The following is a 16,395-nucleotide window of genomic DNA, read 5'->3' on the forward strand; positions in this document are numbered from 1 at the left end:
AGTGAGGAGGTCACAAATATACTTGGGAGCACAACCATGTAAAGCTTTAAAAACATAAAGTAAAATCTTAAAATCAATTCGGAACTTAACCGGGAGCCAGTTGTCATGATCAGCACACCTGCCTCACCTCCGCACCCACAACAGAGAGAATCGTCTCCGGAGTACTAAGCGCTCCCGGACTACACTTCCCACTACACCCCGCTCAGCCTAATCAGTGCACCAGCTGTTCTCTATCAGCTGGCGCACTTAAATAAGCAAACGACCTTGATCCCATTGCGAAGTCTTGATTTGCTACGGCTATCATTCTGAGCGTTGTCTGATTATTCCTGTTTCTGGTTTTTTGATCTGTTTCTGTATTTTGCCTCACGACTGATTTCTGCCTGCCCTGACCTTTTGCCTGTTGTTCTGACTACGTTTTTGCCTTACCTACACTGTCGTGTTTACCGGTACTGAACTCTGCCTGTTGTTTCCGAGATTATCTATTAAAGCTGCAAATGGATCCTCAGTCTTACGACTCCTCATTACAGAAGACTTCGCCACCAAGCGATCCAGCAGCCGTCTCTCAGCTTGGCACCCAGCTCTCCGCTCAAGCCCAGCAGCTCGCCGGACACCACCAACAACTAACGCAACTTACCTCGCTCATCGGAGAGCTCGCTGCGGCGTTACAAGGTCTGCGAGGCTCCGCTGCGGCTCCAAACCCTCCGGCACCGGCGCCCCGTCCGCCGACCGATCCAATCGCGACCCCAGCTGTCACCAGCCCGCGGCGCGCGTTTCCGGAAAAGTTTAACGGAGATCCTGGAAAATGCGGAGGTTTCTTAATGCAATGCCAGCTCTTTGTGGCGCAACAACCGTCCCTGTATCCGACCGCCGCTAGCCGCGTAGCGTTTGTGTGCACGCTCCTCACCGGGAAAGCGCTGGAGTGGGCCACGGCGGTTTGGCAAGAGGATGGCTCCGCCTTCCCCACGTTTGAACACTTCCTCTCCCAATTCCGCGCCATCTTCGAGCACTCCGCCACGGGTGAGAGCGCAGAGGAGCGTTTGTTGGCCGTATCTCAGGGCGACCGTCCCGCCGCTGAGTACGCGCTGACATTCCGTACGCTCGCCGCCGAGACAGGTTGGGAGGAGCGACCCCTAAAGGTGATCTACCGCAAAGGGCTGCATCCGGATCTACAAGCCGAGCTCGCCTGCCGTGATGAAGGGAGAGATTTGACGGAGTTCATTGACCTGTCCATCCGCATTGACAATTTGATGCGGACACGTCGACCTCCTACGCACACCGCCCGACACGCGCACGAGACACTTCGCACAGCCCGACCGGCGGACCCCGAGCCCATGCAGCTCGACGCCACGCACTTCACGCCTGAGGAGAGAGCAAGACGCTTCCGCTTCCAACTCTGCCTCTACTGCGGAGAAGCCGGTCACAGACTGGCCGCCTGCCCCAACAAGCCGCCCGGCAGACGGAACACATCGGTGAGTCCTGACCCGCTCATTCCTCAATCTTCGAACTGCGCGGTAGTACAAGTACAAGTTGAAATACGGGGGAAAATGATTAATCTGTCTGCTCTAATCGACTCCGGCGCCGCGGGCAATTTCATGTCAAGGGAGTTTGCGCAAGCCTATAACGTGCCAGTGACCCCATGTGCTTTTCCTTTGGCAGTGGAGGCGGTAGACGGCAGGCCGCTCAGTGAGGGCCACATCACGCACATCTCCAGGCGTCTCCGGCTGCAGGTGGGCCCTCACCATCAAGAATACCTGCCTTTCCACATCATCCGCTCCCCGCGTCACACCCTCATCCTAGGCTTCCCCTGGCTCCTGGAGAGACCTGCAACCCCGTCATCTCCTGGAGAGACCTGCACATCTCAAGCTGGGGCGAAGCATGCCACCGACACCAGCCACTGCCTCCGAAAACCCCACGACCCAGCACCACGCTCTCTGTATGCTCCACTTCCACCACCTCTAAACTCCCAGCGGAATACCAAGACCTTTCGGCGGCCTTCAGCAAGACTCGGGCCACCGAACTGCCACCGCACCGGCCCAGTGACTGCGCCATAGAACTTCTGCCTGGGTCCACTCCACCCAGAGGGAGAATCTTCCCGCTGTCGCAACCAGAGACGGCAGCCATGAAAACCTACATCGAGGAGGAGCTCCAGAAGGGCTTCATCCGACCCTCTGTCTCCCCGGCATCCTCCGGGTTCTTCTTCGTGAAGAAAAAAGATGGAGGCCTCCGCCCATGCATTGACTACCGGGCGCTGAACGACATGACAGTCAAGTTCCGGTATCCTCTTCCCCTCGTGCCGTCGGCTCTCGAACAGCTCCGCCAGGCCCGATACTTCACGAAATTGGACTTACGCAGCGCTTACAACCTCATCCGGATCAGAGAGGGGGATGAATGGAAGACCGCCTTTTCGACCCAATCAGGCCATTATGAATATTTAGTCATGCCGTTCGGCCTTTCGAACAGTCCCGCGGTGTTCCAGTCATTCATTAATGACGTGTTCCGCGACATGCTGGACCGCTGGGTGGTCGTATACATCGATGACATCCTTATATATTCAGAGACCATGGAGGAACACACCCAGCACGTGCGGGCAGTCCTTAAACGTCTCATCCAACACCGTCTGTACGCCAAGGCCGAAAAATGCGAATTCCACCAGACCTCCACGACCTTCCTAGGCTACGTCATCTCAGCCGAGGGGGTCGCCATGGACGACTCCAAGGTGCGCGCAGTACTACAGTGGCCCCGACCACAGAGCCTGAAGGAGTTACAGCGCTTCCTGGGGTTCGCTAATTTCTATCGCCGCTTCATCCGTGGTTTCAGCACGATTGCGGCCCCGCTCACCTCGATGACCAAAAAAGCATCCACTCGGCTTACCTGGTCCCTTGAAGCTATAACGGCATTCCGGTGCTTGAAAGCGAGCTTCACCTCAGCTCCCATTCTCCACCACCCGGACCCAGACCGGCCGTTCATAGTAGAGGTGGACGCCTCTAATACGGGGGTGGGAGCCATACTGTCTCAACGCCAGGGCCCGGCCAACAAGATGTTTCCGTGTGCCTACTTCTCTCGCAAGCTATCTCCGACGGAACGCAACTACGACGTGGGGGACCGAGAGCTGCTAGCCATGAAGGTAGCATTCGAGGAGTGGCGGCACTGGCTAGAGGGCGCGGTACACCCGTTCACCGTGCTCACCGACCACCGGAACTTGGAATACCTTCGCGCCGCCAAACGCCTGAATCCCCGTCAATCGAGGTGGGCCATGTTCTTCACGAGGTTCAGATTCACGGTGACCTACAGGCCGGGGACCAAGAATATCAAGGCCGATGCCCTGTCCCGCATGTTCCGTGAACCCGGCCCGGACACAAGCCCTGAACCCATCATCTCCGAAGCCCACATCCTCGCGCCCATCCAGTGGGACATCATGACGGAAATAACCCAGGCCAACGCCCACACACCACCACCTGCCAATTGCCCTCCATCCCGGACCTATGTGCCCGAGAACTGGCGCACGAACCTCCTGGAGCTCCTACACTCCAACCCCAGCGCCGGCCACCCCGGCGTCACAGGCACCCTACACCTGGCTCAGAACCAGTTTTGGTGGCCGACTCTAGCCACAGACGTGCGCGAATTCGTCCGAGCCTGTACAATCTGCAATACCTCTAAGCCTTCTCATCAGCTCCCCGCGGGCTTACTGCTTCCTCTGCCCACGCCTCAACGCCCCTGGTCCCACATTGCTATTGACTTTGTCACCGACCTTCCCCGTTCCAACAACCACACGGTTATCCTCACCGTGATCGACCGATTCTCCAAGGCCTGCCGTCTAATCCCCATGCCGAAACTTCCCACAGCCTTCGAGACCGCGGAGGCATTGTGCAACTTTGTCTTCCGGTACTATGGCCTGCCTGAGGATATCGTGTCCGACCCCGGTCCCCAGTTCACCTCACGAGTCTGGGCGGCATTCTTCAAACAGCTCAACGTGAACATCTGCCTCACCTCGGGGTACCACCCGCAAGCCAACGGACAGACGGAACGGTTGAACCAAGATCTCGTCCGGTTCCTACGCTCCTACTGCCACGATAACCAGACCGACTGGAGCACATACTTGATGTGGGCTGAGTATGCTCAGAATTCTCTCCTCAAACCCGCCACGGGTCTAACCCCATTCCAGTGCGTCCTGGGATTTCAACCTCCTTTGTTCCCCTGGTCCGACACACCCTCGGACTTACCGGCCGTTGACGAGTGGTTTCGTCGCAGCGGGGACACGTGGAGCGCGGCGCACCGGCAGCTACGGCGAGCCATTCGCAGGCAAAAGACACAGGCCGACAGACGCCGCCGTGAGCACCCCGACTACCAGCCCGGACAGTGGGTCTGGCTGTCCACCCGCGACCTCCGCCTCCGTCTGCCCTGTCGTAAGCTCAGCCCACGGTTTGTGGGCCCATTCCGAATCATCAGACGGATTAATCCAGTCTCCTACCGCCTGGCACTACCCCCGTCATACCGCGTATCTCCCACCTTTCACGCCTCACTGCTGAAACCCGCGGAGAGACCACCGAAAGACCCAGAAACCTCCGCCGAACCACCAGCACCCCTCTTGGTCGACGAGGGAGAGGCATACCAGGTCCACGAATTGCTGGACTCCAGGCGCTGACGGGGCCGCCTGGAATACCTAGCCGACTGGGTGGGGTACGGCCCGGAAGAACGCTCCTGGGTCAAGGCAGGGGACATCCTGGACCCTTCACTCACCACCGACTTCCACCTACGCCACCCAGACAGGCCCGCTCCCCGGTCTCGTGGTAGACCTCGACGTCGCACACGTCCTCGCGTCAGGAGCCGCTCGCAGGGGGGGGGGCTCTGTCATGATCAGCACACCTGCCTCACCTCCGCACCCACAACAGAGAGAATCGTCTCCGGAGTACTAAGCGCTCCCGGACTACACTTCCCACTACACCCCGCTCAGCCTAATCAGTGCACCAGCTGTTCTCTATCAGCTGGCGCACTTAAATAAGCAAACGACCTTGATCCCATTGCGAAGTCTTGATTTGCTACGGCTATCATTCTGAGCGTTGTCTGATTATTCCTGTTTCTGGTTTTTTGATCTGTTTCTGTATTTTGCCTCACGACTGATTTCTGCCTGCCCTGACCTTTTGCCTGTTGTTCTGACTACGTTTTTGCCTTACCTACACTGTCGTGTTTACCGGTACTGAACTCTGCCTGTTGTTTCCGAGATTATCTATTAAAGCTGCAAATGGATCCTCAGTCTTACGACTCCTCATTACACCAGTGTAATGAGGCAAGTACTGGGGTAATGTGCTCACGTTCTCTGGTGCCAGTCAGTAATCTCGCTGCCGCATTTTGTACCAGTTGTAAACGGTCGAGAGATGATTTAGGCAAGCCAAAATAAAGAGAGTTGCAGTAATCCAATCTCGAGGTTATAAAAGCATGAATTACAGTTTGAAGGTCCTTCATAGAAAGCATCTTCTTGATTTTAGCAATTGATCTTGGTTGAAAAAAGCTGCTTTTCACAACAGTGCTAATCTGTTTATCAAAAGACAGCATAGGATCAAAAACAACACCAAGGTTTCTAATATGATTACGTACATATGCAGACAAAGGGCCAAGCTGCTTTATAAGACCAGAAGACACAGTTGTTGGACCAAAAACTATTATTTCGTTTTTGTCATTATTTAACTGTAAAAAATTCAGATCCAGCCAGCACTTAATGTCCTGAAGACAAGCAAACAGAGTGGACATAGAGCAGTTATTGTTTTCAACAGGAAAATAGAATTGAGTATCATCAGCATAGAGATGATATGATGATAAGTGGAAGCATATACAATGAGAAAAGCAAAGGACCCAAGATAGAGCCCTGAGGAACACCATAGGAGATTTGAGCCCTAGACGAAAAACAATTTCCCAAATTCACAGAAAAAGATCTGTCCTTGAGATAGGAAGCAAACCAGTTCAGCACAGATCCCTGAAAACTAACTACTTGATAAAGTCTTTGTAGAAGGATATCATGATCTATTGTGTCGAAAGCTGCACTTAGATCAAGCATGATTAGAATACAGCAAGAACCAGAGTCAAGTGACAATAAAATATCATTGGTAACCTTCAGTATGGCAGTTTCAGTACTGTGAAATTCTCAAAATGACAAATGTGTCAAAGATGTTAAAGGTATTTAGGTAAGAGGAGACCTGCGAATACACAACTTTTTCCAAGACCTTTGAGATGAAGGATAATTTTGATATAGGTCTGTAATTATCCAGCGCATACTGATCAAGATGATGCTTTTTTAACAATGGTTGGGCTATAGCATGCTTAAAAGAAGATGGTACAATTCCATTTGCTAAGGAGCTATTAATAATAGCAGTAACAACAGAACTCAAAGCTGGAAAAACCTCTTTAAAAATGTGAGAAGGCAAAATATCAGAGTGTCAAGAGGAGGGCTTCATACTAAGAACTATTTCATGAAGCTGTGAAGGAGACATGAGTTGAAAACTAGATATTGAACTCTGTTGCGAAATCATTTCAAGAGGAAGAGAATTTTGAGATGGAATATTAGACCTGATACACTCGACTTTTTGTGTAAAATGATTTAAAAACTGTTCACACAAGTCAGTGGAAATTTCTAGTGATTCACTAGGAGCAGGATTTAAAAGGACATTGATTGTATTAAAAAGTATCTTTGGCTTTTTTGCATTTTGAGCAATTAAATCTGACATGTATTTCCTCTGTGCCTCCTTAACAGTACTCTGATATTGTTTAAGACATTCTCTGAAGATTTTGTATGAAACCTGAAGTTTTTCTTTCTTCCAACTACACTCAGCACGCCTATACTCTTGTCTAATAGCACGAATAGGTCCCTGAAGCCATGGCTGTACCTTCCTTTTCACATTGGATCTCTGAAACCTTAGGGGGGCAACTGGGTCCAGGGTGGAGTTGCAGGTAGTATTAAAAAATTCAACTAATTCATCTGGATGGACACCAGTAGATAGGAGGTGTGAAAAATGGTCAAGCCCATTGCCTTGGGGAGTCCAATAGTTTTGATGGCACATAAGCTGCTTGGATGTGAGGGTGGTGTTTTCTAGCATAAACTGTAGATAAGACTGCACAGTATGAGTTGATCTGTTTGTCTTCATGGAGTTGACCTCCCGTGCCCTCTGGTTTGCCTTAGAAAACTACACTGATAAAGATATCCTCCAATCATGGTGCAAAGAACACCACCTTTTACTGCCTGGTTGGTACAGTGTTGGAATTCCCCCAGAAACGCTTGCCTAGCCCCTGCTGCTCTTTAGGTGTATCTGATATCTCTTTCAGCCAAGTCAAATCAAGAAGCTTTTATTGTCATTTCAACCAAATATAGCTGACGTGGTACATGGTGAAATGAAACAAGTGAAGTTGTTCTAGTCACACATAAAGTGCAAGTTCTTACAAACATATATACACTTCTGTTAAAGCAGCAGTTGGTTGAGTTATTGAAATGTGGTGTTCAAAAGAACAATTTTAATGAATGTGCAAAACAGCAATTTAATGAACAGCGATTGCGTGAATGTGTGTGTGTGTGTTTGTTTGTTTCTTCTCAATTGTTGGGAGTGTGGTATCCTAGTGGCTACCAATCAGAAGGTTGTGAGTTCAAGCCCAGGTCCACCAAGCTACCACTGGTGGGCCCCTGAGCAAGGCCCTTAACCCTCAATTGCATAAGTTGTATAAACAAGTAAGTCTCTCTGAATAAGGGCATCTGCCGAATGCCAGAAATGTAAATGTTCGGTAACAGTTCAGTTCTGGGTGTTGAGAAGCTTCAGGGAAGTTTGCTATCCTCTGCAGGGCCTTGCGATCTGAGACGGTGCAATTCCTGAACCAGATAGTGATGCAGCTGCCTGAAATGTCACGTGACGTCACGTGAAAATAAAAATTTTGCACAACATGGACATGTGACATATCAAAACACTCAGCACAATGAGGGGAACTACCTCACGGGTATTCGGATCACGTCACATGCTCATGTCTGCTCACCTCCAAAAGTATTGGCACCCTAGTGGTCCAGTAGCTTTTACAATCTTTCTGTCCACTCGCCTCCAAAATGCACCGCCCTTTGCGAATACATCAAAGTTTGTTGCGACGAACTTTACAAATCTAGTTATTATTATTTTCTTAAAAATAAGGATTTTTCTAAAAAAAAAATGCGGCCTAGGGCTTTCAAGCCACATGCACCAAATTCGGATATGTCGTAAACCCTGGTCTATAGTTGGTTACTCCTACTTTTCTAAGTGATCGGAATTCTGGCATTCCCGGTACGGAAGCTCAAAGTGGCCTTTTTTCCCCTAAGACTTCCATTATAAACTTTTGAGGTTTTTAACTCGGCAAGTTTTCAAACGATTTACACTGAATTCGGACAGGTTTTTTAGGACCTTACTCCAGACGAAATTTTTATTTTGGGGTTCCGATGGAATTTTCGGTTTTCCCGTAGTCGACGATCGAACATCCCATAGACTTGAATGGGGAATTCCGAAAATTCCTCTAAGCTCTCACACACGCAGCGTGCGCAGAGCTCAGGCAATGTCCAAACCCTCAGTAGCCACTTTTTGCCCAAAGTATTGGCACCCCACCGGTATTCCACGTGACGTCATGTGTAGCCCCAAATTCACAACATGGACATGTGACATATCAAAACACTCAGCACAATGAGGGGAACTGTCCCACGGGTATTCTGGTCACATCATGTGGGGCAGTTCATGTGGGGTCACGTCATGTGGGGCAGTCACGTGACGTCACGTAAAAATCAAAAATTTGCACAACATGGACAAGTGACATATCAAAACACAGCATAATGAGGGGAACTGCCTCACGTGTATTTTGGTCACGTCACGTGACGTCATGTGAAAATTTAAAATTTGCACAACATGGATGACATATCAAAACACTCAGCACAATGAGGGTAACTGCCTCAACGTTATTCGGATCACGTCACGTGCTCATGTCCGCTCGCCTCCAAAAGTATTGGCACCCTAGCAGTCCAGTAGCTTTCACAATCTTTCTGTCCACTTGCCTCCAAAAGTAACACTGACCCTTATGTCCACTCGCCTCCACAAAGCACCGGCCTTTTACAAATCTAGTTATGTTGGCTTTGTAGAACATTATTATTATTATTATTATTATTATTATTATTATTATTGAATTTGTAGAACATGGTCAGCTTTGTGTTGAGCTTGTGTTGAGTGACCAGATAAACACCAAGAAATGTGGTGCTCTTGATCTCCACAGAGGATCCGTCAATGTTCAGTGGATAGGAGTTGCTCTGTGCTCTGTCAACAACCATCTCTTTAGTTTTTATTAAAATTCAGAGACCGTTTGTTGGCTCTATACCAGGCAGTTATCTGTTGCACCTCCTCTTTGTATGCTGGCTCATCATTCTTTCTGATGAGGCCCACCATGATTGTATCATCAGCAAACATTTAATATTGTAATATCTGTAATATTTATTTACTGTATACGCTTATATATATTACACTTGCTATAAATATGCTATATATTTATCTGCACTTTTGCACGACTGCTACATTTTGCACTTCTGGTAGATGCCAAACTGCATTTCCTTGCTGTGTACCTGTAGAATGCAATGACAATAAAGTTCTATCTATCTATCTATCTATCTATCTATCTATCTATCTATCTATCTATCTGTCTGTCTGTCTGTCTGTCTGTCTGTCTGTCTGTCTGTCTGTCTGTCTGTCTGTCTGTCTGTCTGTCTGTCTGTCTGTCTGTCTGTCTGTCTGTCTGTCTATCTATCTATCTATCTATGTATTAGGGGTGGCACGGTACATGAAAAAACACCCGAACCGTTCGGTTCGCTTATTTCGGTTCGTATGTGCGTCGCACAAACCGAGATAAGCACAATGTAGCCCCGTGCTCAGTTTAGCCTCAGACAGTTTCACGCGAACATACATATAGACATTAAAAGTTGAATAAGGAGTGCTGCAGAAATGGCAAGTGGAGGAGATAATGAAGGCTGCCCGCGTTGTTCAAATTTCAAGTTACTTTACGATGACAACAGAAAAAAAAGTAGATAGAACTGCGACTGTGTGCAAGCATTGTGCAAAATGCATTCAATATGCTAATGGCAACACTTCTAATATGACAGTTAATTTGAGAAGACATCATGCCAATGTGTCGATAAGCACAAACAGGAGAGCGCCGGTTAGGAAACAACTTTCTGCAGCATTTAGGCAACCTCTCAGTGATAAGTCGGACAGGGCAATAGCCATAACTAAAACATTGGGGATGTTTATAGCAAAAGATATGCAACCGTGCAGCGTGATTGAGTGTGAAGGATTTCGTCAGCTGATGAATGTACTCGAGCCGCGGTTTAATATTCCCTCTCGCCGACACTTTCGCACCACTGCCATTCCAAAACTGTATGACGAGACACAGGGAGAAATTGAAAAAGAATTGTCCGACACAGCCCACGTAGCTCTCACTACAGATGGATGGACCTCCATGGCCACTGAAAGTTTTCTCACGGTGACCGCTCACTATATTACTTCGGAGTGGGAAATGAGAAGCTGTGTTTTGCAAACACGCCCCATTTATGAAAGTCATAACAGTGAGCACCTTTCTGAAATGCTGACAGACGCGGTGGTGGAATGGAAACTCGAGAGGGTAAATAGCATAATTCTTGTTACTACAGATAATGCTAAAAATTTAGTGAATGCTATCGATTTAGCAGTGGGACTTGGGCCACAGATCGGGTGCTTTGCACACACAGTTAACCTTGTAGCCAAGAGTGCAATCTCACTAAACCAAGTATCCCGACTCTTGGAGAAGTTTAGGAAGGTGGTTAGCTTCTTTCACCGAAGCACAGCAGATGCTCATGCCCTGAAAACCAAGCAGGATGGAATTGCCTGTTCACAAACTAATTCACGCCTTAACAACTCGTTGGAACTCCACATACAACATGTTAGAACGTTATGTGGAGCAACAGGCTGCCATCTACTCTCCCGTAATGGACAAGGATATGAAGAAGAAAGTCAAGGACATTGCATTATTAACTGAAAGTGAGACAAAACTGGCAGAGGGTCTCATTAATATTCTCAAACCTCTGAAGAATGTAATCACCCTCATGAGCACAGAAACATCCCCCTCAGTTTCAATGATTATCCCACTGCAGAAGATGATACCATGACATCAAGTGCAGAGGACAGTACCACCATCAAAGAAGTTAAGGCAGCCATCACTAAAGACCTTAAAGATACCTAAATACGGACATTGAAAAGCAGGTATTGTGTTTGTTTTTTGTATCTAACTTAAATTTGATTTATTTAATATATTATAATTTTTTAGTTTTTTATCCTAATGATAATTGCTGTTTTATTTTTTTATTTTATTTTTTGGGCTAAGCCAAGCATATTTAATCTATTTGTGTTTTGTAAATTTTTTCTATTCCCCACTGCCCAGTAGAGAATAACTTTTTGCTGCCATGAGAGATATTTGTTGTTATTAACATTTCCAAAATGTCTATTTTGTCATATACTCATCGGGGTCAAAGCAGTGAAGCCCAAGCGGCCAGTTCATCCTCAGGAGCGGAGCCAAGGCCATCAGAGACCTCTCCTTCTCAGAAAAAATCTGCCATGGCAATGGTATTTGCAGATTTTTTAAAAACAGATGAAAGAAGAACAAAGCCTTTGTCAGACATCATTCATGAAGAGGTCACCTCATACAAGGCCACAGGCTGCATCTCTGTGGATGAAGACCCACTCGCATGGTGGAAGAGCAATGAGCATAAGTATCCTCACATTGCTAAGTTAGCCCAACGTAACCTCGCTGTCCAAGGTTCATCTGTGCCAAGTGAACGTGTTTTCTCAACAGCTGGGGACATTCTCTGCCATTCCATCTTGGCAGAAAATGTGGACAAACTGATATTCTTGCAGAAGAATATGAAAATTAAGTGAACAGAGGAGTGTTTTTTTTAATGCAACATTTTATAGCAATTTTGATAGCCAGCATTTTTGTTTTTAATATTTAAATATATACAGTGGCACTTTAATCTCTAGTTTCCAAATACTGCACTTTAATTTCAAGTGAAAGAAATGTATCCTTACTCTCAGGGAATAGAAGCATTGTTTATGCTGTTTTTGTGTTAAGATGGTTAAACTTACAGTATGCTTGACTTTATGATTATGGCCTTTGCTATTGTTATAGCCTCATTATATTATGTTATTACATTATATTATATATTTATGTTTAAAATATTTTGACTTGTTTAAAAGACAGAGCTTATAAGAGTTCCTCTCTTTTTCTTTACCTTTTTATTGTAAGAGCTACACTGAAGTTGGCAGTTTGATAAATGCAAGTTAATTTCAGTCTTTGTGTGCTAAAAAGGCACACGTTCCTGTAGAGATAACAATACATATTCTCCTTTTTTTGCCAAATAAATGAAAAGCATGTCGTCTAGAGGTCTTTGTGGGTCCACTTAGATCCAAAAACCCGAGGCCCAACCCGAGACCTGAGCGGGTTCGGGTCTAAAAGTTTCATGTGTGCCTCGGACACGGGTCGGGTCTAATAATAGCGCATTGGGTCTTAGGTAATTTAAAATAAATGTGTTTTTACTGAACAGACCCGAGAAGACCCGAACTACTGTATCTCGCGTGTGTGCATCAACTCGAGTCCTTCGTGTGGCTGGCGGTAAGCAAATTTTAGCTGAAACAGACCTGTTAATCAATTTTGAATCCACTCTTTAGCGGTTACTTTAGTGTAGAGTTATGCAACAGTTGGGTCCAGTCGGGTTAAAAAAAATTGCCGTTGGGTCGGACTCTGGTCTAATTTTTTCGGGTTTGTCTTGGGTCGGGTCTTTCTTAAAAAAAATAATTATGCACGTCGGGTTCGGGTAAAAAGTGCTTCGGGTCACTTCGGGTCGGGTACGTTTTTTTAGACCCAAGAAGACCTCTAATGTCATCATCAATGTCTTCTCTCTTGCTGTATCAAAATCTCACCTAGCTTTTACTCAGAGATGGTCCCAATAATGTGCTTAAAGTCAAGTCAAATTCGGTTAGTGCATGATTACATTGCAAAAATGTTAATACTGTATCCTAAATTGTGGATAATTAAGCTAATAAGCTATATATCAAATGCCGAAGGAAATTTCTGGAGTGTTGAAAATTAAAAGAAAAAATAACAAGAACCATACAGAACCGAAAACCGTGACCCGAAAACCGTGATACGAACCGAACTGTGGGTTTTGTGAACCGTGCCACCCCTACTATCTATCTATCTATCTATCTATCTATCTATCTATCTATCTATCTATCTATCTATCTATCTATCTATCTATCTAAACATTTATGATATGGCTCAAGCTGTGCATTTCTACACTGTTGTGACTCAGCAGAGTGCACAGCAGTAGACTGAGCACCCAGCCCTGAGGGGCTCCAGTCCTCAGCCTGGTGATTCTGAGGATGCTGTTCCTGATCCAGATTAACTGAGTTCTCCCAGTCAGGAAGTCCAGGATCCAGTTGCAGAGGGAGGTGTTCAGGCCCAGCAGGCACAGCTTCTCAATCAGAATGGTGAACTAAATTCTACGAATAGCATTCGTACATATTGTAAGGCACTCTGAGGGATGGGACACGGAAGGACAGGCACAGAGACAGGATTAGAGCAAACAGTGTCATGGTTTTATTTTCTTTAAGGTGCCTTTATTGTCCAGGTGGGTGATGGCCAGATACAGCTGTTTTGATGATACGCAAACTGCATGGGGTCCAGTGAAGAACTGGCTCGGAAAACAGAAATCAAAACACCAATAAATATTCCAATAATAGGCAAGGAAGAAATTGTAAAAGCAAAATAGAGGCCAACTAATGGTCATACACAAAGAGCTAAATACAGGCAATACAAAAGGCTTGACATAAACACAAAGGAATACTACTTTATGCTAGAGTTAGCATGAGATTTGCTTAAATGTCTGCGGAGGCCTGAAACAATTTCGGCCTGGAAGTGGGTTAAAACTCCGGTGAGAGTTTGGAGGGGAGGTAACAGGATGTTACAATATGCTTCTGACCAGCAAGTCCGTACACCATATTTAAAGCAATATTTAACAATGAATGCGATATTTAGCACAGTTTTTAACACTAAATTTCACTGTGCTGTAATATATACTGTACTGTATCTATCTTTTTTCCATTATTTTTCTTTACAGGTGCCATTGTAATGCGATAATCAATGTTATTCATTTCACTGGCCAGCAGTTTTAATGTTATGGTTGATCGGTTACATTGCAATTACATGTACATTTGTTTCTTGTGATCTTGGGATCAGATTAAAAATTTAATCTGAACACAGTAACAGAAGCTACTCAATTCTTATAAATTCTTGTAAAACCTAGTCAAATTCCCTATCTGAATCCTATTAATATGCTGTGGCATGACCTTAAAAAGGCAGTTCATGCTCAAAAACTCTCCAATGTGGCTGAATTACAACAATTCTGCAAAGATGAGTGGATCAAAATTCCTCCACAGTGCTGTAACAGACTAATTGCAAGTTATCGCAAATAGTTGATTGCAGTTCTTGCTGCTAAGGGTGGCCCAACCAGTTATTGGGATTTGGGGGCAAACACTTTTTCACACCGGACGTTCATTTAAAAACTGCATGTTGTGTTTACTTGTGTAACCTTTGACCAATATTTAAATTTGTCGTGTGGCAAACATGCAAAAAAATCAAGAAGGGGGCCAACACTTTTTCACCACTGTATATGAATCAGTTTATGTGTCTTCTCAGTAACGGGAACAGGAAAATACCTCGAAAATATACTTTGTATAACCTATGTAAAAAAATATATTCCACTTATGTGGACAGTCTTCAACTTAGGTGCAAGAATATATTGCACAACATAACCAAGCGTGTAAAAGAGGTACTACCCTTTATAGGTTAGTAATAGTATTTTATAATTAATGTGAAATTTCACAGGAAGCCAAGGCAGTGTGGATAGGATAGGGATGATGTGTACATATCTTCTGGTTCTAGTTAGGATTTTATCTGCTGTGTTCTGGACTAACTGGTGCTTGTTTATGCTCCTACTGAAACATCCAGACATTAAAGCATTACAATAACAATGGTAACAAATGCATAAACTAGTGTTTCTGCATCATGTAATGACATCATAATTCTTATCTTAGCAATATTTCTGAGATGAAAGAAATCTACTTTTGTGATATTTATGTGATCCTCAAATGAGAGACAGGTCAATAATCATACCAAGGTATTTTACTGCTGAACATGATGAAATAGAAAGACCATCCAGAGTTAATCTGTAATCTGAAAGCTTATTTCTGCCTGCCTGTGAAGTTAGTCAGTTAGTTATCTGACTTAGCTGAAACATATAGCTGCGTGCCATCAGCATAACAGTGGATACTAATACCATGTTTGTGAATAATTCACCAAGGGGTAGCATATATAGGGAGAAAAGCAAAACAGAACCTTGCGGAACATCACAAAATTACTGCGACATGGAGATGTGACATATCAAAACATGTGACTTGCTTATTATAATTAATATTCTAATTATTATTATTATTCCATACAAATTGTGTCCTTAACTATCTGTCTGTCTATTTATCTATCTATCTATTCATACAATATGAGGTGGAAGCTGCAAAATATACATGCTTCCAAATGCTTGGTACTATGAGGAGAACTATGTTATGTGTATTCTGATGACATCACATGATGTATCAATGCCCAAAAAGTGGAACCATTAAATTAACATACACATTCCAAAACTGAAAGTGGAAACAGAAAATTATAACATATACATGTGACACCAAACTGCTCAGCACAATGAAAACAGTTTGACATGAATTTTGATGACATCACATGCCATCACATGCACATTAACCCCAAAATATGTGGAAACATAAAATTACCACAACATACACATGAGAAAAACTGTGAATTCCACCCGACTAGAATCCTTCAGGGTGCTGAGACTATTGAAGTTTTATTTTTTTAAACAACAGATTTGCAGTTTTCCTGAAGCAGATCTAAATTCACCAGAAAATTCCATTTACTTATATTGAAGGAATGTTCCCAGGCTGGCTAAGTTTCAAACATTCAATGTAATCAAAAAAGTACCATGACATACATGTGACTCAAAATGCTTAGCACAATGTAATTATTTTACCAGTATCCTGATGACATCAGTCGCATGGTGTGCACATGGACACCAAAAATAACTGGAATCACAAAATTACCAGAACATACGTGTCTTATGAAAACACTCAGCACTATGTTGGGAATTCTGATGATGTCACATTGTCACACACACGTCAGTATGAAGAATTTTATTCAATTCCTCAGTACACAAGAACTTCAACAATCGGATTTTAGTGGGTGTCATTACATGAATTGCTTGCTTTT

The 16,395-nt window shown here is 45.1% G+C and overlaps 2 protein-coding genes across 3 annotated transcripts in view; both read left to right on the plus strand.

Moving 5' to 3' along the window:
* The window catches only part of pxdc1b (PX domain containing 1b), a 39,932-nt gene that overhangs the window by 3,588 nt on the left and 19,949 nt on the right, over positions 1-16,395 (plus strand). The window lies entirely within an intron of this gene.
* LOC125140258 (E3 SUMO-protein ligase ZBED1-like) lies at positions 9,728-14,544 on the plus strand. Of its 2 annotated transcripts, none has more exons than XM_047808813.1 (2): positions 9,728-11,267; positions 11,537-14,544. In XM_047808813.1, exon 1 carries the CDS (start codon positions 9,994-9,996, stop codon positions 11,041-11,043), a length of 1,050 nt encoding a protein of 349 aa, XP_047664769.1. In that variant the 5' UTR covers positions 9,728-9,993; the 3' UTR covers positions 11,044-11,267; positions 11,537-14,544. The 2 variants fall into 2 exon arrangements, with proteins under 2 accessions (XP_047664769.1, XP_047664770.1); XM_047808814.1 differs by having other exon boundaries at positions 11,540-14,544.

The sequence above is a fragment of the Tachysurus fulvidraco genome, chromosome 25 (assembly GCF_022655615.1).
Source record: "Tachysurus fulvidraco isolate hzauxx_2018 chromosome 25, HZAU_PFXX_2.0, whole genome shotgun sequence".
Taxonomy (NCBI): domain Eukaryota; kingdom Metazoa; phylum Chordata; class Actinopteri; order Siluriformes; family Bagridae; genus Tachysurus; species Tachysurus fulvidraco.

Bases quoted from the DNA above. Each gene is read 5' to 3' on its own strand.
- LOC125140258 (XM_047808813.1), top strand. From the start codon at position 9,994: ATGAAGGCTGCCCGCGTTGTTCAAATTTCAAGTTACTTTACGATGACA.